Raw genomic sequence first — 27161 nt, forward strand, 5'->3', positions numbered from 1 at the left:
TGTGCAATTGGCTGAGATTTTCTTATATAAAAATATTTCCGTCCAACATTCATCTCATTATTTCATTGATATATATATATATATATATATATATATATATATATATAAAATAAAAATTACAATTAAATTTACCAAAATGATCCAAGATGGTTAAATTAAAGTATATTATAAATATTAAATAATTAATATATATATATATATATATATATATATATATATATATATATATATATATATATATATATATAAAGTGAACGTGTCTGTGTGTCTGTTTTTTTTTAATTTTACTTTTGTTAGTTTGAAGAGATCAAGGGGCTCCTTCCTGGGGCTAACACTTGATTCTATTATAGTTTAAATTTATATCCGAGAGTTCTTTTAAGAATAGACACTGTTCCCTTTATGGCTGCTATCTGTATTTCCTTATAGCTTGGTTTTCCAGGGATTGCTTCTAAATATTTCTGAAGGTTCTTTTTTATTAGGCCAGTCGCTCCTGTCACAATTGGTATAATGTTTATTTCTTTCAGAAACCATGATTTTAGATCATTTTTTAGGTCCTGATATTTCGTTATCTTTTCCCGTTCTGCTCTATTAAGGCCAAAGTCATTTGGAACTGTGATGTCAATAATGAATGCAGTCCTTTTGGGCTTGTTTCATATTACTTTATCTGGCTTGATGGCCTTGTCTTTTATGTATCTGCCCGCCTGTATGTCTTTGTCATAGAACACTATCACTTTTCCATTTGATGTTATCGGTGGTGGTTCATGTTCCCAGATGTTCGACGACCTATCTAGTTGCATCTCTCCACAGATCTTCCAATGTAAGTATCTACATACTTTGTTGTGGCGAGCAGTGTAATGACCATCGGCTAGAAGGATCTTGCATCCAGACATTAGGTGGCTTGGGCTTTCAACAGCTGAGTGACAGAATCTGCATTGGTCTGTTTTTTGTAGACCAGCCATTTTTTAAAATCCATTTGTGAGTAAGCCTTGGTCTTGTGCAGCTAAAATTAATCGTTCTTCATCAAATGGAAATTTGTCACTTTTAAGCCATTGTAGTGAAGCCTCCTTTTCAATGTAGTTTTGGTTCAGTTCTTCCATGAATCTGCCTACTCTCTTATGTTGTTGCCATCCTTCTAGTCTTGTCTTCAGTTCCCTTTTTGTATACTCCTTTCTCTTCTTTCGGGCGATTAGAGTTGCTGAGTTGTCAAATTTTTCTATTGCGGTGTCCAGTGTGTTACCACTTAAATTTTCACCGAGCTTTGTAGTTGACGTCTGCTGGGGCAAACATTTGGTGTGATATTCATTAACCATTTTTATTTTTGGGTCAGAAGAACATTTGATATATTGGCCTAAGCTTACCATTGAAGCTCGGTATGCGTGGTTAATTTCAGTGAGGCCCAAACCACCTTCTTTCCGTGGTAAGTAAAGCCTGTCCATGCACTGATGTTTGTAAATGACTTTATGAAGGGCCAGCATTTTCCGAGTTTTTACGTCAAGGTTATTGATGCAGTTTTGTGGCCAATTGATTATGCCAAACCCATAAGAGACAACGGGTATTGCCAATTGCTGTAATTTTGTTTTTTGGTGATAGTTCTGATGAGAGATTTTTTTTAAGTCGCTTGAAGTAAATAACCCTGCACTTTTTCTCATCTTTCCATGTTCAAGTGTCTCATTCTCCTCTACTCCCAGGTATTTATAGACAGCATCCTCTTCAAGGTCTTCAATAGAGCCATTGTCAAGATTAAGATGTTCTGATGTTGTCTTTCTTCCCTTCCTTATGGTGCACTTAGCGCATTTGTCAAATCCAAACTCCATGCAGATGTCCTCTGTATAATTTTTAACAATGTCGATCAGAGAGACAAGTTGTTTCTCGGATTCTGCATAGAGTTTCAAATTGTCCACAAAGAGTAGATGGTTTACTCTTTTATTTTCTTCCTTCTTTCTTATCTAGCTGAGATTGTATCCAGCATTGGATCACTTAAGTAGTTTACTTAGTGGATCCATTGTGAGGCAGAAAAGGAGCGGTGAGAGGCTGTCTCCCTGAAATATTCCTCGCTTGATCTTTATGTTTGGGATCTGTATCCTTCCTTCCGTGTGCTGCAATATAATTGATGTGCAATATCTGGCCATTTGTTTTTGAAGAAATGATTTAATATCAGTGTGCACATTGTACAGCTCCAAACAGCGAAGTACCCAAGAATGAGGTATACTGTCAAAGGCCTTTTTGTAATCAATCCAGGCCATTGACAGATTTCTTTGTCTTATTCTGCAGTCTTCTAATATGATTCTGCTTACAAGGAGTTGGTCTTTTGTGCCTTGTACACCCCCTCTGCTCACTTTCGAGGTAATCACCAGCAATCAGATGGTCGTATGTTGCATCAGCGATTATCCCTGTTAGGAGCTTCTAGGTTGTTGTGAGGCAGCAGATTGGTCTATATTTGCTAGCCATGTGAGTGTCCTCATTTCTGGGAATAAGTGATGTACTGCCTATAGTAAGCCACTCAGGCAGCTCTTCATCTCCACTAATGATGTTATTGAATGAGTTGGCATAGTGATGATGAAGTGCGCTCAGTTTTTCAGCCAGAAATTTGGTATTTGGTCTATTCCTGGGGTCTTGAAATTATTGCATTGAGCTACCTTCTTGCAGACATCTTCCTTAGTAATTTTAAGAGCTGGCATCTTTTCTTTCTCCTTGTTATCTTCTTTGATGGTATCTATCCAATTGTTTTCTTTATGTTTTTTAGTGTCCTCATAGAGTGGCCTCCAGAGGTTTTGTGTGTCTGTCTGTGTGTCTGTGTACAATAACTCTTTCAATTTTCGGTCTACAGACTCGAAATTTGATATACAGGGTACTGAGATTTTGGAAAATCTTTGTAATCCGCTTTCGCCCAGAAATTTGGCTGTTAAGGGGTCAAAGTTCAAAAGATTTGACCTTTGAGAACTCTACCAAACTCCTCCGACAATTTTGGGTCTAAACACTTGAAATTTTAGATATAGGTTCCTTGGACATGGATCTAACTTAATAACTTGATTTGACCCCAAAACAATAAATGTTAAGGGGGTCATAATAGGGGTCAAAGTTTAAAAAAATTTGACCTCTGCGGTCTCTACCAAATTACTCAGACAATTTCTGGTCTAAACATTTGAAATTTTACATAAAGTGTATTCAGAGATAGGGCAAGCTTTTTAATCGATTTGGGTCGAAAATTTAAGCTACCAATATATAAATCTATGTATGTATGTTTGGATGTCTTCCTAAAACTTTCAACAGAGGCGACAGATTTTCACAAGATCTGTATCGTTTTGAAGCTCGACCCTTCAGACGACAAATACTGGAAAATTGGCTAAAAACGTTAATTTCTTCACCCTCAACTGGGTACTTTTCTACAGGGAGGGGTCGCTTTTTTCACTGATATGTTCGAAATCATCCCCTCTTTTCGATTGTCTAGCCTTAATTTAAACATATGTCACTTCCGGTTTGGCGGTATTTGTAACAGAAAAAACGTCACGTTTTTTCCCCCCATTCTTTTCCTACTTTGCGGTACGAGTTCGAGCCTGCCTTCCTATTACCACATTTTTTTTGTTGTTGTTTTTTTCTTCTCCAAACACCCAGGCAACGCCGGGAACCAATGCTAGTATCTATAAAAATGAAAATGTCTGTCTGACTGTCTGTGTACACTTCCCTACCAAATAACTCTTTCAATTTTCGGTCTTTTGATATAAAGGTATTAAGATTTGGGAAAATATTTAAAATCAGTTTTTGACCAGAAATTTGGCTGTTAAGGGGTCAAAGTTCAACGATTTAATCTTTGAGAACTCCACCGAACACCTCCGCCAATTTTGGGTTGAAACACTTGAAATTTTAGATGTACGTTACTTCGACATGAATCTAACTTCATAATTTGATTTGAGCCCAAAACAATAAATGTAAAGGGATCATAATTGGGGTCGAATTTTTAAAAAAATTGACCTCTGCGGTCTCTATAAAATTACTTAGCCAATTTTTGGTTTAAACATTTGAAATTTCATATAAATTGTATTCAGATATAGGGCAAACTTTTTAATCGTTTTTGCTGAAAATTTGGCTTCCAAGGGGTCAAAGTTCAAAAGATTTTACCTTTGCGATCTCTAGCAAACTATTAAGCCAATTTTGGGTCTAAACATTTGAAATTTTATATAAAGGGTATTCAGCAAGCTTTTTAATCAGTTTTTTGGTGAAAATTTGGCTGGTAATACGTCAAAGTTTACAGAGTTAACCTTTACAGACTCTACCAAACTCTTCTGCCCATTTTGGGTCTAAACACTTGAAATTTTAGATGTAGGTTACTTGGACATGGGTCAAACATTTTAATTTAATTTGAGCCCAAAACAATAAATGTTAAGGGGTCAAAATTGAGGTCAAAGTTAAAAAAAATTTGCTGTCTGCGGTCTCTACCAACTTTTCTCTATGGTAGTTAAGGAAACCTTTTATATAGAAAGGCATTACCGTACATACGCACACTATTTAATTTATACATATGCACATAAAATTATGAACAGTACATAGGACCTGAGCAAAGCTAGTATATATATATATATATATATATATATATATATATATATATATATATATATATATATATATATATATATATAATAATACTATTATCACTGCCAAAAGAACAAGGCATACAAAACATAAATTCTCTTATTATTTTAAAGTTATTTATTTTTAGGGGTCGACACTTAAAATTGTTCAATATATTTTTAGTTATCTTTTTGCCATTGCTTCCCGAAAATTGAAATTTATTGAAATATTTTTTGATGCTGAATTCAATATGAACTTGATAATTGGCTATGAAGATTCTCATGTTCGAACGGACCAAAGGAAAAATTCTGTACATTTATGTCTTTTTATTTTTTTTCCTTTCTTTCTGACCTGAGATATCTTTGAAAAATGTCAGAGGGTGTTTCATTTACAGCCAAAGAGAAGTTGCCATTTTTCTCGTGGCTGTGCTCTGTTGCCAAAAGCAAATTACAAATATAAATAACTAAAGAGGCAAGAGTTATCTTTCCTTTAGTTTGGACCGGAAGTTGCTTTATTTATTTATTATTTATTTTTTTTTTTAAATTTCATTTCCATTTTTTTCGTCATCGAAACAATAATTGCTTTACAAGATAAAAAAAAAAAGAACATTAAAAAGAAGTAAAAAAAAAACATTAAAAAAAGGAGTAAAAAAAAAGAACATTAAAAAAAAGTAAGCGATAATGAAATAAATGGGAAATAGTTATTTACGGAACTGAAAATGAAAATAATATTATCTCCACGAAGGATGTAATGTGGTGACTGAATCACCAAGTGATTCCTGAAAACATCCAAGAACGTAACTTAACGCCCTTTTCCACTCGTTCACTTTGGGCTGAGGGAAGCAAGTTGCAAAAGAAAAGAGCTCAATAGCACACGTACCAATCTTCGCTAACTTATACACATCTATTAGTAAAAACTTATACACATCCATTAGTAAAAACTTATACACATCCATTAGTAAAAACTTATACACATCCATTAGTAAAAACTTATACACATCCATTAGTAAAAACTTACACACATCCATTAGTAAAAACTTACACACATCCATTAGTAAAAACTTACACACATCCACTAGTAAAAACTTACACACATCCATTAGTAAAAACTTACACACATCCATTAGTAAAAACTTACACACATCCATTAGTAAAAACTTACACACATCCATTAGTAAAAACTTACACACATCCATTAGTAAAAACTTACACACATCCATTAGTAAAAACTTACACACATCCATTAGTAAAAACTTACACACATCCATTAGTAAAAACTTACACACATCCATTAGTAAAAACTTACACACATCCATTAGTAAAAACTTACACACATCCATTAGTAAAAACTTACACACATCCATTAGTAAAAACTTACACACATCCACTAGTAAAAACTTACACACATCCATTAGTAAAAACTTACATACATCCATTAGTAAAAACTTACACACATCCACTAGTAAAAACTTACACACATCCATTAGTAAAAACTTACACACATCCATTAGTAAAAACTTACACACATCCATTAGTAAAAACTTACACACATCCATTAGTAAAAACTTACACACATCCATTAGTAAAAACTTACACACATCCACTAGTAAAAACTTACACACATCCATTAGTAAAAACTTACACACATCCATTAGTAAAAACTTACACACATCCACTAGTAAAAACTTACATACATCCATTAGTAAAAACTTACACACATCCATCAGTAAAAACAAGGTAAAACCAACGATACGCAAACACAATGCCACGCTGCCAAATACCCATATGCATATATTACTTGTACCCGAATATAAACACTATGAACATTCTGACCTACGCATACTTGCAACATAGTCGTTATCGGTCAACACTCGGGAGCCACACATTGTATGCAGACAGTCGCTAGAAAACAAATCATTGTTTGTCTTTTGTGAAAATGGAGGGCAGTGAAGATATTTTGTTGATTCTTCTCTTGAGAAGCTACACAACAATGAGTGTTTGTCTTAGAGTGTTTGCTAATGGACTAGAAGACCGGGTTCAAAAAATGGTACTTGGTGCCACCTTGCTAAATACTGTGTGTGCGAAAAAAACTTTGGAAATGAAATACACTGTTCTGGAAAAACCATCAACAAATACATTTCATTTGCATTTTTTTTAAATGTTGAGTCGGATTTTTATTTCTTTCCCCTTTTTTATTTGACTGTTCCATTCTAGTGGTATCAGATAACGTGTGAGCCTGAGAGGTTTTAAATGTAATGACAGAATTAAAGAGTAACGGCCACGTTACAATTTTGCATATTACAAACCGCAGCTTGTAAATGTCCGGTAGCAGAATATGCCGAGCGCTGGTCAAGTTGATTAGTCAATCAGAAAGCGACAGCAAATACGATTAGCCAATAAAAAGCCACATAAAAAAAAACAACTTTTGATAAATTTTTGAAGAAGAAAAAAAAACGTTGTTAATTTTAAGTCGTGAAGCAGCACACAGCAATGAATTCTTTTTTAAAACAAAATGCTTGGGTGTAAAATGGCGCTTGTGAAATAGGACAGTTAAAAATAAAATGACAGCAAAAGTTTATGAAGCAATACTGATCCCCTTTTAAGAAATTCAGAAAAATAATTTTGGAATTTGGCGCAAAAGAAAAAGTCCAAATAGTAGACACACAGACAAAGAATTTCAATATTTTTTTTTTTATATATAATAGAATTTGAACATTTCTGTTGTTCCAATTCATTTTTCAGTTAAACGTTACATTAAAAACACATTTTTTATTAAATTTAAATTTCCTTTTTTTTTTAGTATCTGAGAGTTTGTTTTAAAAATTTTTTTTTACACAGGAATCACTATTTATCAAGGCCCGGAGGCCACTCGTGGATAAGGGTTAATGGGTATACATTAGTCAATGTGATTATAGCGTAGTAAACATAAGTAGTGGAGTTTTTTTAAATTGGATTGCTAAGGGGGACGGTTCATCAAGAATTTGTTTACGTTGGACTTAAAGACAATCAGATTGTAGTCAGCTGGAAAGCAGGAAAACGGAAGACAATTCCACACGCGTGCAGTTCTAAGAAAGAAGCTTTGTTCATGGAATCTACGTTTAGTCTGGCGAGGGGGGACCATAGATTGGAGCTCAGCCGAGCACCTGCTATGGAAATAACGATAAAGCAGAAACAGGCTCGCAACGTCTTGTGCCTTTAATAAAAGACAGACTGATACTACACTTTGATCCGAATATTCCAAATAATATGAAAGTGTTGACATGCCCTAGAATAGATGCACCAAACAAATATTTTAGAAACAAAACATTTTTGCACGTTGACCTTAAATCCTCTTCCACACCAACGCACCCTCCTCCTTTTCTATCTCCCTCTCACCCCCCACACATTTTCTGATTACCACAAACGCCATTGCTTGCTGGGCTTGCCTGCAATGTTTATATAATTTACACGATTCGACCAGTCTTCTTTGTCGGTAGTCATGGTAATTCAATAAAATATCAATATTTGCACCAGCCTGTAAGTCTGGTTTGTTAAGACTTGTTGGTGTATTTAAAAACTAAATACAAAATGTTGAATGTCTATTATCACAGTTGTAGCAATCGATATATTGAGTTTTCCAGGGAACAAATCCAGAAACACATATATGGGATATATCAAAAGTTAGTTCGAATAAAATCCCAATTACCCGAACAACAAGAGAATCCTGCAAACGGGATCAACCTGATACAAATGTAACACGTGTAGTGCTTCTATAAGCGAACCAAAAACAGTGGAATTGGCGTTTGCTTTCAAAGATCTCGGAGCTCACGCTTCCCTTATTTTGTCCTTTAGTCCTCACATTCCATGAGCGATGTTTCTGACAAAAGGGGAAGAACTGCTGTATTCTGAGCCCAAATATATATACCTAATATTTATTTTTTATTTATTTATTTATTTAACCTTTTTAGTTCCTTAAACCAAGTAGCTTCATGCCTTGTCTGGAGCGATTTCCATAAAAAGATCTTTTTTTTTTTTAAATGCTGATTTGAGTGCTTCTGTATAAAATCGCACCTGTGAAATATAGCAGTTAAAGATAAAATAACAGCAAAAGTTTATGAAGTACCTACTTGGTATTGAAAAATATTACATTGCATTTTTTTCCAACAAGCCGTTCATATTAATTTATTTATTGCAGACTATTATTCTCATCTTCCTTAGTTCTTGTTTCACGACGTTTCGGCCAACTATTCCTCTGGCCTTCATCAGGTGGTAACCATAACGGGATACAAATTCTGAATCTCCTAACTGCATTCTCAGCAATCACTGCCATCCGTAGTTGTTGTCGTCTCACCACGTTTTGGCCAAGTAAGCCTCTGGCCGGCTTTGGGTAGGATTGAAACCGCTATCTTAAGACAATTCTCACCTGTAACCATAGAGATTCAACGTCTCTATCGACTGCGCCACGGGCCCCAAAAGGTGATCAAGTTCCAGTTCCAGGTGAGAATTTTCTGAAGATAGCGGTTTCAATCCTACACAAAGCCAGCCAGAGTCTTACTTCACCAAAACATGGTGAGACGACAACAACTATGGATAGCAGTAATTGCTGAGAATGCAGTTAGGAGATTCGGAGTTCCTATCCCGTCGTGGTTACCACCTGATGAAGGCCAGAAGAATAGTTGGCCGAAACGTTGTGAAACAACAACTAATAAAGATGAGGATAATAGTCTGCAATAAAGAAATAAATAAAACTCATCTCAATAATTAATTCCAATTAAATAATATAAAATCCATTCATATATTTTATACAAACTGTAATGAGTTTTCAGGTAGTGTCCTTTAATGTTTGGTTCAGACTTCTTGTTTAACTGATATTGCTTTTACTTGATGTTGTAGCCAACGGATGATGGAAGGAACACTTTACAGATCTGTTTGATAATCTATCTGTTATAGATGAAACAGTTATTTCAATATTATTGAGGAAATGATGGTGGATCCCATTCCTGATGAGATAAAATGCATCATCAAGGAAATTAATACCAGAAAAGCACCAGGTTTGGATGAGATACCAATAGAGCTGTTGCTCTTTGCCAATGAAAACATTTCTAGCTTGATGCATAGCGTCATTCTTACCATATGGCATGCTAATAATGTCGTTCAAGATTGAGTAGATGCAATAACGCTGCCACTTTACAAAGGGAAGGGACAGAAGTCTGAAGGTGTTGCAAAGATTCTGTTGAACCGACTGCTTCTGTATATTTACCCCTACATCATTCCTGAAAGCCAGTCTGGGTTCAGAAGTGGCCGCGGGACAGTTGACATGATTTTTTCTGTTCACCAATCAATAGAAAAATGCAAGGGGCCACAGGTATCTTTGTACCAAGTTTTGGTTGACCAAAGCTTTTGACACTAGTAATCGTGATGCATTCTGGATTATTCTAGGCAAACTTGGATGTCCTGTTCGTTTAGTAGAAATTTAGAAGAACATGAAGGCCCAAGTGAACAATAATGGTATATTGTCCGAACCAAAGCTTCTTTCTTAGAACTGCACACCTATGGAATTGTCTTCCGTTTTCCTGCTTTCCAGCTGACTACAATATGGTTGTCTTCAAGTCTAACATAAACAAGTTTTTGATGAGCCGTTCCATATAAGTTAACAAATTTACCGAATTTTCATTACTAACGATTACTATATTGTCCAATTTTTACTGTATACTCTTTAACCCTTATCCTCGAGTGACCTCTTGGCCTTGATAAGTGGTGATGCCTATGTAAAAACAACAACAACAAAAAAACTATCAGTAGACAATGAAGTCAAACAGGGTGACATATGAACACCCATGTTTTTGTTGTTGTTGTATTTTTTGCTTTTTTTAAAATTTACTTTGCCACAATGCTCGTTTATGTATGTTTTCAAAGACAGTGATGGTGGGGATGTCCTTTTGTTTTTGAGCTTCTTGTAGGCTGTTCAATCTTCAACGTTTGAGTCCAAATTCAAAAACCTTTCTCACTTTTATCATGTGTGAGTTGTTGTAGGCAGAGGACGCAGATCCTGTTGCTCACACAGGGGAGGACATGTGTTACATTGTGTGTGCATATGCATATGTTCTATAACGACGTACACGTTGAATAGTGGGTTTTATATTTTACCTGTTTACGTGTAAATGCATGTATGTATATACGTCGCATTATTTAGTTGATCGTCCAGTGTGTATATTTGAACATTTATGCAACAGTTCTAACATGAAACGATTGGCGTGGACGTATCGAAACAGTTGTGGATCAACAGTTCTTTTTAATAGCTGTAAATAACACAACACATACCTGGATTATATATGAACATTTATTTTCATTATTTCGGCCGGCATCTTCAGAGATTACAACGTCTTCACATCTTGGCTGCCTGAGAAAACGCCACTCCCTGCATCATGGAGAGACCAACTCCCCCCTTGACTCGTCCGTTGTCTCTGATGTTCAGCTAACGATTGTCTAGAATCTTCCCAAATCTACATCTCATCACATATCGAAGACCCCAACCGCTGACGTAACATGAATCTGATTATTTGTTTATGCAAACCAAAAATTATGTTTTCCTGTATTTTTTAAAATCACATTTTTGTAGTTGTTTATTATTTCAGCTTGTCAATCACCTTTACCCAATCTGATTGCATATTTTTCGAATCATTATAATCGATCCAGCAACCTGCCGTCACTCAAATCAATCAATTAATAATGATAATAATGTTTTGACCCTTGACCCAGCCTGCCACAGTTAACACTTGTACTACACTATGATCACAGTAAAATGGTCACAACATTACACATGTAGTTAACAATGGATAAATTTTCAAACGCCTGCAAAGTTTTTGGTCTGACTATTAATTTGAAGAAAACCATTGTTATGCATTTACCTCCAGCTGATGTGCTATATGTGGAATCACCTATTTTAGTTTAACCGGAGGAGATTGAAGGTCACTGATACCTTTAAATATCTTCTAAGATGCTGAGTAGAAATGTAACCTTAGATGCTGAAATAATCCACAGGTTAGCCCAGGATAGCTGTGCTTTTCGTTGGCTTCAAAAACGTGTATGGTTGAATAGTGGAATCAGTGTGGAGACAGATTAGTGTGTATGAGACATGACTTGTCTAATGTATGAGACATGACTTGTCTAATGTATGAGACATGACTTGTCTAATGTATAAGACATGACTTGTCTAATGTATAAGACATGACTTGTCTAATGTATGAGACATGACTTGTCTAATGTATGCATGACTTGTCTAATGTATGCATGACTTGTCTAATGTATGAGACATGACTTGTCTAATGTATAAGACATGACTTGTCTAATGTATGAGACATGACTTGTCTAATATATGAGACATGACTTGTCTAATGTATGAGACATGACTTGTCTAATGTATGAGACATGACTTGTCTAATGTATGAGACATGACTTGTCTAATGTATGAGACATGACTTGTCTAATGTATAAGACATGACTTGTCTAATGTATAAGACATGACTTGTCTAATGTATGAGACATGACTTGTCTAATGTATGAGACATGACTTGTCTAATGTATGAGACATGACTTGTCTAATGTATAAGACATGACTTGTCTAATGTATAAGACATGACTTGTCTAATGTATGAGACATGACTTGTCTAATGTATAAGACATGACTTGTCTAATGTATAAGACATGACTTGTCTAATGTATAAGACATGACTTGTCTAATGTATAAGACATGACTTGTCTAATGTATGAGACATGACTTGTCTAATGTATAAGACATGACTTGTCTAATGTATGAGACATGACTTGTCTAATGTATGAGACATGACTTGTCTAATGTATGAGACATGACTTGTCTAATGTATAAGACATGACTTGTCTAATGTATGAGACATGACTTGTCTAATGTATGAGACATGACTTGTCTAATGTATAAGACATGACTTGTCTAATGTATGAGACATGACTTGTCTAATGTATAAGACATGACTTGTCTAATGGATAAGACATGACTTGTCTAATGTATAAGACATGACTTGTCTAATGTATGAGACATGACTTGTCTAATGTATGAGACATGACTTGTCTAATGTATGAGACATGACTTGTCTAATGTATGAGACATGACTTGTCTAATGTATGAGACATGACTTGTCTAATGTATGAGACATGACTTGTCTAATGTATAAGACATGACTTGTCTAATGTATAAGACATGACTTGTCTAATGTATGAGACATGACTTGTCTAATGTATGAGACATGACTTGTCTAATGTATGAGACATGACTTGTCTAATGTATAAGACATGACTTGTCTAATGTATAAGACATGACTTGTCTAATGTATGAGACATGACTTGTCTAATGTATGAGACATGACTTGTCTAATGTATGAGACATGACTTGTCTAATGTATAAGACATGACTTGTCTAATGTATAAGACATGACTTGTCTAATGTATGAGACATGACTTGTCTAATGTATGCATGACTTGTCTAATGTATGCATGACTTGTCTAATGTATGAGACATGACTTGTCTAATGTATAAGACATGACTTGTCTAATGTATGAGACATGACTTGTCTAATATATGAGACATGACTTGTCTAATGTATGAGACATGACTTGTCTAATATATGAGACATGACTTGTCTAATGTATAAGACATGACTTGTCTAATGTATAAGACATGACTTGTCTAATGTATAAGACATGACTTGTCTAATGTATGAGACATGACTTGTCTAATGTATGAGACATGACTTGTCTAATGTATAAGACATGACTTGTCTAATGTATGAGACATGACTTGTCTAATGTATAAGACATGACTTGTCTAATGTATGAGACATGACTTGTCTAATGTATGAGACATGACTTGTCTAATGTATGAGACATGACTTGTCTAATGTATGAGACATGACTTGTCTAATGTATAAGACATGACTTGTCTAATGTATGCATGACTTGTCTAATGTATGAGACATGACTTGTCTAATGTATAAGACATGACTTGTCTAATGTATGAGACATGACTTGTCTAATGTATAAGACATGACTTGTCTAATGTATAAGACATGACTTGTCTAATGTATGAGACATGACTTGTCTAATGTCTGAGACATGACTTGTCTAATGTATAAGACATGACTTGTCTAATGTATGAGACATGACTTGTCTAATGTATAAGACAGGACTTGTCTAATGTATGAGACATGACTTGTCTAATGTATGAGACATGACTTGTCTAATGTATTAGACATGACTTGTCTAATGTATGAGACATGACTTGTCTAATGTATAAGACATGACTTGTCTAATGTATGCATGACTTGTCTAATGTATGAGACATGACTTGTCTAATGTATAAGACATGACTTGTCTAATGTATGAGACATGACTTGTCTAATGTATAAGACATGACTTGTCTAATGTATAAGACATGACTTGTCTAATGTATGCATGACTTGTCTAATGTATGAGACATGACTTGTCTAATGTATAAGACATGACTTGTCTAATGTATGAGACATGACTTGTCTAATATATGAGACATGACTTGTCTAATGTATGAGACATGACTTGTCTAATGTATGAGACATGACTTGTCTAATGTATGAGACATGACTTGTCTAATGTATGAGACATGACTTGTCTAATGTATAAGACATGACTTGTCTAATGTATAAGACATGACTTGTCTAATGTATGAGACATGACTTGTCTAATGTATAAGACATGACTTGTCTAATGTATGAGACATGACTTGTCTAATGTATGAGACATGACTTGTCTAATATATGAGACATGACTTGTCTAATGTATGAGACATGACTTGTCTAATGTATGAGACATGACTTGTCTAATGTATGAGACATGACTTGTCTAATGTATAAGACATGACTTGTCTAATGTATGAGACATGACTTGTCTAATATATGAGACATGACTTGTCTAATGTATGAGACATGACTTGTCTAATGTATAAGACATGACTTGTCTAATGTATGCATGACTTGTCTAATGTATGAGACATGACTTGTCTAATGTATAAGACATGACTTGTCTAATGTATGCATGACTTGTCTAATGTATGAGACATGACTTGTCTAATGTATAAGACATGACTTGTCTAATGTATGAGACATGACTTGTCTAATGTATAAGACATGACTTGTCTAATGTATAAGACATGACTTGTCTAATGTATGCATGACTTGTCTAATGTATGAGACATGACTTGTCTAATGTATAAGACATGACTTGTCTAATGTATGAGACATGACTTGTCTAATATATGAGACATGACTTGTCTAATGTATGAGACATGACTTGTCTAATGTATGAGACATGACTTGTCTAATGTATGAGACATGACTTGTCTAATGTATGAGACATGACTTGTCTAATGTATAAGACATGACTTGTCTAATGTATAAGACATGACTTGTCTAATGTATGAGACATGACTTGTCTAATGTATAAGACATGACTTGTCTAATGTATAAGACATGACTTGTCTAATGTATGAGACATGACTTGTCTAATATATGAGACATGACTTGTCTAATGTATGAGACATGACTTGTCTAATGTATGAGACATGACTTGTCTAATGTATGAGACATGACTTGTCTAATGTATAAGACATGACTTGTCTAATGTATAAGACATGACTTGTCTAATGTATGAGACATGACTTGTCTAATGTATAAGACATGACTTGTCTAATGTATAAGACATGACTTGTCTAATGTATGAGACATGACTTGTCTAATATATGAGACATGACTTGTCTAATGTATGAGACATGACTTGTCTAATGTATGAGACATGACTTGTCTAATGTATGAGACATGACTTGTCTAATGTATGAGACATGACTTGTCTAATGTATAAGACATGACTTGTCTAATGTATAAGACATGACTTGTCTAATGTATGAGACATGACTTGTCTAATGTATAAGACATGACTTGTCTAATGTATAAGACATGACTTGTCTAATGTATGAGACATGACTTGTCTAATGTATGAGACATGACTTGTCTAATGTATGAGACATGACTTGTCTAATGTATAAGACATGACTTGTCTAATGTATAAGACATGACTTGTCTAATGTATGAGACATGACTTGTCTAATGTATGAGACATGACTTGTCTAATGTATAAGACATGACTTGTCTAATGTATGAGACATGACTTGTCTAATGTATAAGACATGACTTGTCTAATGTATAAGACATGACTTGTCTAATGTATAAGACATGACTTGTCTAATGTATAAGACATGACTTGTCTAATGTATGAGACATGACTTGTCTAATGTATAAGACATGACTTGTCTAATGTATGAGACATGACTTGTCTAATGTATGAGACATGACTTGTCTAATGTATAAGACATGACTTGTCTAATGTATAAGACATGACTTGTCTAATGTATAAGACATGACTTGTCTAATGTATGAGACATGACTTGTCTAATGTATGAGACATGACTTGTCTAATGTATAAGACATGACTTGTCTAATGTATGAGACATGACTTGTCTAATGTATGAGACATGACTTGTCTAATGTATGAGACATGACTTGTCTAATGTATAAGACATGACTTGTCTAATGTATAAGACATGACTTGTCTAATGTATGAGACATGACTTGTCTAATGTATAAGACATGACTTGTCTAATGTATAAGACATGACTTGTCTAATGTATGAGACATGACTTGTCTAATGTATGAGACATGACTTGTCTAATGTATAAGACATGACTTGTCTAATGTATGAGACATGACTTGTCTAATGTATGAGACATGACTTGTCTAATGTATGAGACATGACTTGTCTAATGTATAAGACATGACTTGTCTAATGTATGAGACATGACTTGTCTAATGTATGAGACATGACTTGTCTAATGTATAAGACATGACTTGTCTAATGTATAAGACATGACTTGTCTAATGTATGAGACATGACTTGTCTAATGTATAAGACATGACTTGTCTAATGTATAAGACATGACTTGTCTAATGTATGAGACATGACTTGTCTAATATATGAGACATGACTTGTCTAATGTATGAGACATGACTTGTCTAATGTATGAGACATGACTTGTCTAATGTATGAGACATGACTTGTCTAATGTATGAGACATGACTTGTCTAATGTATAAGACATGACTTGTCTAATGTATAAGACATGACTTGTCTAATGTATGAGACATGACTTGTCTAATGTATAAGACATGACTTGTCTAATGTATAAGACATGACTTGTCTAATGTATGAGACATGACTTGTCTAATGTATGAGACATGACTTGTCTAATGTATGAGACATGACTTGTCTAATGTATGAGACATGACTTGTCTAATGTATAAGACATGACTTGTCTAATGTATGAGACATGACTTGTCTAATGTATGAGACATGACTTGTCTAATGTATAAGACATGACTTGTCTAATGTATGAGACATGACTTGTCTAATGTATAAGACATGACTTGTCTAATGTATAAGACATGACTTGTCTAATGTATAAGACATGACTTGTCTAATGTATAAGACATGACTTGTCTAATGTATGAGACATGACTTGTCTAATGTATAAGACATGACTTGTCTAATGTATGAGACATGACTTGTCTAATGTATGAGACATGACTTGTCTAATGTATAAGACATGACTTGTCTAATGTATAAGACATGACTTGTCTAATGTATAAGACATGACTTGTCTAATGTATGAGACATGACTTGTCTAATGTATGAGACATGACTTGTCTAATGTATAAGACATGACTTGTCTAATGTATGAGACATGACTTGTCTAATGTATGAGACATGACTTGTCTAATGTATGAGACATGACTTGTCTAATGTATAAGACATGACTTGTCTAATGTATAAGACATGACTTGTCTAATGTATGAGACATGACTTGTCTAATGTATAAGACATGACTTGTCTAATGTATAAGACATGACTTGTCTAATGTATGAGACATGACTTGTCTAATGTATGAGACATGACTTGTCTAATGTATAAGACATGACTTGTCTAATGTATGAGACATGACTTGTCTAATGTATGAGACATGACTTGTCTAATGTATGAGACATGACTTGTCTAATGTATAAGACATGACTTGTCTAATGTATGAGACATGACTTGTCTAATGTATGAGACATGACTTGTCTAATGTATGAGACATGACTTGTCTAATGTATAAGACATGACTTGTCTAATGTATGAGACATGACTTGTCTAATGTATAAGACATGACTTGTCTAATGTATGAGACATGACTTGTCTAATGTATAAGACATGACTTGTCTAATGTATAAGACATGACTTGTCTAATGTATGAGACATGACTTGTCTAATGTATGAGACATGACTTGTCTAATGTATAAGACATGACTTGTCTAATGTATGCATGACTTGTCTAATGTATGAGACATGACTTGTCTAATGTATGAGACATGACTTGTCTAATGTATAAGACATGACTTGTCTAATGTATAAGACATGACTTGTCTAATGTATGAGACATGACTTGTCTAATGTATAAGACATGACTTGTCTAATGTATAAGACATGACTTGTCTAATGTATGAGACATGACTTGTCTAATGTATGAGACATGACTTGTCTAATGTATAAGACATGACTTGTCTAATGTATGAGACATGACTTGTCTAATGTATGAGACATGACTTGTCTAATGTATGAGACATGACTTGTCTAATGTATAAGACATGACTTGTCTAATGTATGAGACATGACTTGTCTAATGTATAAGACATGACTTGTCTAATGTATGAGACATGACTTGTCTAATGTATAAGACATGACTTGTCTAATGTATAAGACATGACTTGTCTAATGTATGAGACATGACTTGTCTAATGTATGAGACATGACTTGTCTAATGTATAAGACATGACTTGTATAATGTATGCATGACTTGTCTAATGTATGAGACATGACTTGTCTAATGTATGAGACATGACTTGTCTAATGTATGAGACATGACTTGTCTAATGTATGAGACATGACTTGTCTAATGTATGAGACATGACTTGTCTAATGTATGAGACATGACTTGTCTAATGTATGAGACATGACTTGTCTAATGTATAAGACATGACTTGTCTAATGTATGCATGACTTGTCTAATGTATGAGACATGACTTGTCTAATGTATAAGACATGACTTGTCTAATGTATGAGACATGACTTGTCTAATATATGAGACATGACTTGTCTAATGTATGAGACATGACTTGTCTAATGTATGAGACATGACTTGTCTAATGTATGAGACATGACTTGTCTAATGTATAAGACATGACTTGTCTAATGTATAAGACATGACTTGTCTAATGTATGAGACATGACTTGTCTAATGTATGAGACATGACTTGTCTAATGTATAAGACATGACTTGTCTAATGTATGAGACATGACTTGTCTAATATATGAGACATGACTTGTCTAATGTATGAGACATGACTTGTCTAATGTATGAGACATGACTTGTCTAATGTATGAGACATGACTTGTCTAATGTATGAGACATGACTTGTCTAATGTATAAGACATGACTTGTCTAATGTATGCATGACTTGTCTAATGTATGAGACATGACTTGTCTAATGTATGAGACATGACTTGTCTAATGTATGAGACATGACTTGTCTAATGTATGAGACATGACTTGTCTAATGTATGAGACATGACTTGTCTAATGTATAAGACATGACTTGTCTAATGTATAAGACATGACTTGTCTAATGTATAAGACATGACTTGTCTTATGTATGCATGACTTGTCTAATGTATGCATGACTTGTCTAATGTATGAGACATGACTTGTCTAATGTATAAGACATGACTTGTCTAATGTATGAGACATGACTTGTCTAATGTATGAGACATGACTTGTCTAATGTATGAGACATGACTTGTCTAATGTATGCATGACTTGTCTAATGTATGCATCGGAAACATGGACTCTATTTAAATTGGAATTAACAAGTCTACAACAAGTGGATGATAAGGCATACGAAATAAATTTACATCAATTTACATAAATTTACATAAATTACAAAGTAGGATAACTTTATGTGATACACATATGGAAACTGAGAAGGACAAACTATACAGAACAAATGTCTTAGAAAATACAAAAAGATAAGGAAATTCAGGCAATTAAAGATGTCATAAAATCAAAGAAGGCCTCAAGGGCTTGCTTGGGCGGATAAATATATAATACAAGATGACCTGTTATACTTTCTGTCCGGTAAGGGGGAGGATATGAGACCACGTATGTATATGGCAAAATCGGTTAGAGGATAAAGCTCTCAAAAAGTTTAATCAAAAATGCATCCGTAAAATATTAAATATTAGTTGGAAATCCTTTAACAGTTCAACAACTGTAGCATAGAAAAGAGAATCGTCATAAATCAGATGAGTTGGATTGGACATTTAGTGAGGATGAGAGATGCAAGGATACCAAAACAACTGCTTTATCGTAAGTTTTCCATAGGAAAGCGACTGCAGCATAAACTTAGGAAAAGGTTTAAGGATACACTGAGGTATGACCTTAAGTTGTTGAATATTGATATAAATAACTGGGAAGTTCAAACTGTGAACCGAAATAATTAAAGAAAAGTAATCAGAGAAAGACGCAAAAACTTTGAGGAAAAACATGTAAATGATGTGGCATTAAATCAAGAAAGCAGGATGAATCCGCAGTTTCTGCCGACTTTCAGCAAGAACTGAAATACGCAATCTGTGTCAGATTTCTTCTGTCTATTTTTTCTGGTTTCGTGAAGCATGTGAACGCACACAATGTTAAATAAGGCCAACAATTTTATGAAGATGTGCTGCCACCCAAACCACCAAAGCATTGTTTTACTATCTACGAATTGCTCTATAAATCTGTAAACAGTTTGACATGACATTCAAAGGTGAATAATAAAGTCCCTCTACAAAAACCAGCAAACACTGGAAAATTCTCCTTCCACATCTGTGAACGATTATGCAAGAGTGTAGCTGGGTTGAAGAGGCATCTACATGCACATGGACGCTCAGCATCAAAATGAAGAAACGGCAAGCTTCTGTCAAGCAATTTTATATATATATATATATATATATATATATATATATATAATAAATATTTACAATTTTTATACATACAGCAACTAGTATTTTATGCTTAGTGTAGGAAGTGATAATTACTCCTTATGAGGAGATTCGAACCCAGTCAACAAAGCCATCCTTAATTATGCGGGCTAGTGTCTTTTATCCAGGCCGCCATCAACTAACACAGAAATGAAAGGAAATTAACTTCTTATGAACGTACACACACACACACATATATATAAAATGGAACAAAGGATTAATCGAAGATATACATTTCTTAGGGGCAAATATCGATCTTTTTAGATATATATTAAATATAGCAAATCAGGATGTGGTGTACTGGTGTATCGTCAGAAAAATGATCTCTATATCAAATTGATTGTGTGTCCAATTTCTCCTGTATTTGAGTTACTTGTTGCTATGCAACTTACGCATTTAAAAAAATTACTTTAAATTAAGTATTTATTGAAATAAAAATGCAACTTAACGTAAAGCGAAAAAAAAAATTATAATTTCATAAAAATTTCCCAGAATGCGTCCTTACTTCCGGTTTTCAAATCCATGCATAGTTAAACACTTCACGAACATCATCATTTGGAAGTGTGTTTGATTTTTTTTTTTTACTGAAGAAAAGCCAACATTTAAAACAAGATATTTCAAAAGAAAGTTATGTTAAAAAATCAAATTCTTAAATAAAAATCGAAGCAAAAAAAAGTTTACCAAACAACACAGGAGAATTACAGGTAAAGAAAAAAAAAGGATATTTTTATTTAATAAGGTGAGTTTTAATTAGAATTATTGTTTACTAAATGTTCAATTCATTAGTTTGTTTCGGTGCTAGTGTATGACACGAACCGGAAGTCGGTAATTGTGCATATTTCTACCACCATTTTGTTTTATTTTTTAATCATTGTCGAGACTTCATAGATGTAAGAGACATCACGGCCATTTTCTCTTGTTCTCATGTAACGCTTTACACTAGTTGTTTTTCGAACCGAATACATATTTAAAAATAAGTAAAACACTAAAGACTTATCCAGTTAGGTAGAAACGTATCTTCTTTTGCCTTTGGTAATATTTATTTGTTATATATTTGCTTTTTGACAACTTTTTCATACTTTTGTGGGTTGTAAAACAAACCCATTTTTGTTTATTAGATTGTGTGAAAAAAATAAGTTAAACAACTTGGTACTAGTGCACTTATTGATCCGTGCTGAATTAATAACGTTATTATTTCAAAAGCCATTCTTAACATGGGGAGGGGGTGTTTTGTACCTATTCTGTACTTTAATCGGATTTGTATTACTGTACACATAGATTCGAAAAAGTTGTCAAAAAACAAATATATAACAAATAAATGTTATCAAAAGCAAGATAAGTTACTTTTCTGCCAAACTGGATATATTTTTTGTGTTTTTATTCAATGTAACATATTTATTCAGCTCGAAAAACATACAGTGTTTACCGATGTATTCGAAAATTCAAGATGGCGTTTCACACCCTCTTTAACACCGTAAGTTTGGAAAAAGGTGTTATAAATAATAAACTATACAAAATACTATTAAAAACTCGCCGAATATATGTCAACCCATGTCACAGTAACATATACTGAGCGAGTTTTTAACAGTATTTTATCCGGTTTTTTATTTATAACATCTTTTCCCAAAGTTACCGTGTTAAAGAGAGAATCGGACGCCATCTTGAATGTTCTAATACATCGGTAAACACTGTATGGTTTTCGAGCTGAATAAACATGAATAAAAACACGAAAAATATATCCAGTTTGGTAGAAAAGTAACTTATCTTGCCTTTGATAACATTTATTTGTTATATATTTGTTTTTTGACAACTTTTTCGAATCTGTGTACAGTAATACAAACCCCGTTTTGGACTGTGTGCAAACCTAATGACGTTTTAATTCTAACTTACATCTGATGCTGCTGATGATGGAAATGATTGCATACGTATGACTGTTACTGGTTATTGAAAGGTTCGCTAGTGGAGCATATTGGGAAGTGATACACGATTACCATTAGCGTATTAAGCGATGCTCTTTGAGTAAACAAATCGAGCTAAGGTATTTCGGACGATGTCAAAACATCGTTAATTCACAGCCTGCACAGCAGAAGCCCATTAGCATAATGGTTAGAAGCCTTGACTGCCGTACGGGCAGTCGGGTTTCGATCCTGGCTTGAGGTAGTTGCCTGCCTAGTCGCACTGATGAAACAGTACTGCATGTGGATGACTATATATATATATATATTATATGTCGTTTATGAAAAAATAAAGAAAGAAGGTGGGTTGTAGGCAATATATATATATATATATATATATATTATGAAAAAAAGTACACCATTATAAAGTCCATTCTTTAGTTATGTGATAATTAAATTGATTGACTTACCGAGGGTGGCTCGGTGGGAAGGGAAAGACCCTCATAACGGGCCGGCTTGGTGTTTGTTAATGAAGAAAATAGGATGTCTATTCCTTATAGCTTAAATAGACATTCCAGCATCGTTTCAATCTCGCTGAACGACAGATTGAGACTATAAAAACAGTCACCTTTGTAGGTTTGTTGTTGTTATAGTTTTTTTGTTCTTGTCGTTGTTAGAGATCTATCAGACCGGTACGACAACTGTTAACAGCGCGTTATATTTACAAGAATACGTTTGCTTGTAAGCAACGAGGTAATTTTTCGTTGCAAGTTAAACGTCTTTTCTTCCCCCCCCCCCACTCGTCGGTAGGAAATATCGACAGTTAATAATCGGTGGAAATTTCGTATTGATTGGATAATTACTTGATTTTTTTTTTGGGGGGGGGGGGATTTTTAAAGAGACTCCGTCAAAAAAAATACTTCTTTCACTTTTTGGCCGTGCCTAATACAAAGGGTTAAGTTAAGATTTAACAATTTTTGAAAATCTTTATTCATAACAATAACAATCTTTGCTCTTTATAACTTGATTCCATCTGTCAACGAACTTATAAATGCCTTCTTGCAAAATTTTCCAGGTTTTAATGTGAAATATGAATCTAACTCGTGTTCAACACTCTCTCGTGATGTTAAGCGAAATTTTGTAATCTTCGAAATAATTTGTAATCTGAGGGAACTAGGTCAAGAGAATATGTTGTTAAGTAATAAACAAATGCATAAAATAAATGACTATGGTTTAAAATGGCCTTTCTACAAATCGACAAAACTTTTGCACTAACCTCATTTTTTATTTATTTTTTATTTATTTTTACATTTTCATCCCAAACAAGGCACATTGCCACTTTGATGTAAGGGGCTACTATCAGGGACATAGGCTGCAAGGGTACTATGTAGGGAGTTGGGCAGCAAGATGTGAGTATATATATATATATATATATATATATATATATATATATATAAGTAAAATCATAAAAACCTCAAAAAGATTCCTACACAGTTCCATCTATGTTTCAATGTTTCGTTAGAGATTAAACAATGGCTAATATAATTAAAAAAATAAATCTATATCTATATAAAATTGAGCTTAAAAGCCTACTTTTTCTACTTAAAAATTAGTTAACACGAACTTAATATACTTAGTCATGGATATGTGAGCGACTATATGAAGGTTAACTAATTTGCATTTTTTTTTGTTGTTGAAAATCGAAATTTAATTAATTAATCCCTTTTTATGATTTTTAATTGGATGATTGATTTCATACAACTAATACAGTTCAGAGTTCTATTTTTGCATAGTTTCTACATTGTGCATAATTGAGTAGCACTTAGGACGAAACAGTTCTAGCATTCGCACATGGAACAGAATAGGACAAACTTAATTCAAACATATATTTACTAAAAAATATATTAAATAAAAAATAGGAAAATTGATATTAAAATAAAACATATATAAATGGGGATAAGCTATAGTTAAATAAAAATGAACATCATTATAAACTATATATGCGGTCCTGCTTTTCCTCACAGAAGCAACATGGCTGACGAGAGCCTAACATTTTTTACCATTAACTGGTCCCCCTTATGTTAGGCTTGAAACCGACGGTACCAATGGTTTTCTGACCTTTTGTACAGTTTTATATATATATATATATATATATATATATATATATATATATATATATATATAAGTGACCTTGTCTGGGTGTGTATGGAAGGTCTCTACCAAACTCCTGTCATTTTGGCGTCTACAGACTCGAAACTTGATATATAGGGGATTTAGACTCGTGGAAAAAATCGATTTGGTTCTTAGCTGGTAAAAATTGCTGCTAAGATGTCAGATTTACGTGTTGTTTTCAAGCATGCACAAATGCACATTTTTACCTTTTTATAACATTATTTTGCAAGGATTTTTATGGGTATAGGCATAATTACAGCTATGTTTTGGCTTTGATTCTAGCCGATGGCACCCAATTAATATATATTTTTTTAATTTTTAAAACCGTTAATATATTGAATACAATATAACATTCAATAGATAAATAATAATAATAATAATAATAATAATAAATACAAAATCTGCATGAATTTATTCATGCAGATTTTATGACCGGGCAATACCGAGCGACCTGCTTGTAAAAAATAAAATAAAAACAATATTTGCAAAGATGACATTTGGCAAACTGACACCGATTGAAACATATCATTTATTGTCTAGACAAGGTCGTCCCCCTCTATACTTGTCAGGTGCATGCATAGCATCCTTTCCCCTTAAAATGACTCTTCTGCAAACCGGCAAACAACTTGGCACTGACCTGATAAGTATTGCTGCAATGTATAATAAAAAATATTAAAAAGCTCAAACATTTTTGTTTTGTTCAATAATTTTTCTTTTCGAGTACTCTTAAGTGAACGTTTCCTTCCTCGTGACTTTTGCCCCTTCCGTCAACTTAAAAGTTGGTCATGGGACTCCAGATGTTTTCTGGCGTCGTCATCATCAGCATGGCGGTCTTTTGGCAAAAATCAGCCCTCGTTTTTCCTGTCCATAACAAATGCAGAATATCGTGGAGTTATCGGAAACTTGAGATGATGCCACAAAACTCCAGAGATTCATGTTACTTGGACTGGCGCCAATCGCAAGGACACTATGCTTTCATCTTCATAATCTGTCGAAGAAGATGAAGTTGGTAAAATGATTATTGTGAACAACCAATTTCATTCACTACAATAGGCAACCCTCACCCGACCAGGCTTGAGGGTTTGGATATATAAAAATATGAACAATGAATATCGCGGTTCATGCCTAATTTCTTTGAGATCTGAATCATTTTCTTTTGTCTTTTGAAACAATTCTGATAAATTTCCTCGGTTTTAAGATATGTCCTTGCATCTCTAGAAAAGGCTTTGTCTGTCAGTAAGTTGGCCTGTCACACTCGCCCCCCCCCCTCCTTTAGAAAAATATTCAGATCAAATTCTCGTCTTATAACCAAAAGGAAAAAAAGACTATTTTTTTTCTTCCTGGTCAATTTCGACATAATCTTTGTATCTCATTGACTCTTATCCAGAAGTGGATTTTGGCCTTGATAACTGGTGACACAAACGTAAAATAAAAAGGTTTTTCGGTACAAGTCATAACTCCTCCGTATGAAAAAAAATAAAAAAAAAAATAACAAAAAAAAAAAAAAATAGGAAAGAGAAATCTGTATGAACCTGTGACGGAAGAAAATATCGTACACCAAAAGTCATGTAAATTGATCAAGTAATCTATAATATAAATCTCACCTGTCTGTTTAAATGTATGTATGTATGTATGTATGTATGTATGTCTAAAACTTTCGACAGAGGTGACGGATTTTCACGCGATCGGTATCATTTTGAAGCTCTATTCTTCGGACGACAAAAATCGAAAATTGTCCAAAAATATTACTTCCTTCATTATCAACTGGGTCCTTTTCTACAGAGAGGGGTCGCTTTTTCCGCCGACATTTTCGAAAGTCATCCTACAGAAGAGACGTTGCTAGTCTGTCTCTGCTCTATCATAATTTTCATGGCAAGTGCTCGACTGAACTCCACTCTATCGTTCCCCTTGCCAAATTTTCACAAAAAACACTCGACTAACTATAACCATTATATACGATTTCCCCCACTCTCTAACTGTATCTTAATATAAACATAGATTCCATGAACGAATAAATTCTTCCTTTTCCAAAATAAATTCCATACAATTTTGTAAATCACACTTTTAAACTATTGTACATTTATTTTAGCCATGTTAAGAACATTTTTTTACACATGAGATTCTTCACTATTTCAAGTAATTTAAATGTAATTTGAACTGAAACATATAAAAGCATCCATATTTTAAACGAAACAGCAATCAAAAACTGTCTGAAGACGACTGAAGAAATCAGTTAAAAGTACTTGCAAAAAAAACAAACAAACAAACAAAAAAAAACAGATGGACGGAAACTACTACGGAACTTTTCTACATAAATTCGACCG

General features: G+C 33.8%; 2 protein-coding genes across 23 annotated transcripts in view; both read left to right on the plus strand.

The window, feature by feature from the left end:
- Positions 1–6306, plus strand: part of LOC145292344 (uncharacterized) — a 69722-nt gene extending 63416 nt beyond the window's left edge. The window contains exon 4 of the mRNA XM_080138675.1: positions 5693–6306. Within this exon, the coding sequence (XP_079994801.1) occupies positions 5693–6306 (614 nt within the window). The remainder of the gene's footprint in view (positions 1–5692) is intronic.
- The window catches only part of LOC145291925 (tensin-3-like), a 1436242-nt gene that overhangs the window by 102762 nt on the left and 1306319 nt on the right, over positions 1–27161 (plus strand). The gene's annotated exons all lie outside the window — the stretch shown is intronic.

This window comes from Euprymna scolopes, chromosome 13 (assembly GCF_053919585.1).
Source record: "Euprymna scolopes isolate OS-2025 chromosome 13, ASM5391958v1, whole genome shotgun sequence".
Classification (NCBI taxonomy): domain Eukaryota; kingdom Metazoa; phylum Mollusca; class Cephalopoda; order Sepiida; family Sepiolidae; genus Euprymna; species Euprymna scolopes.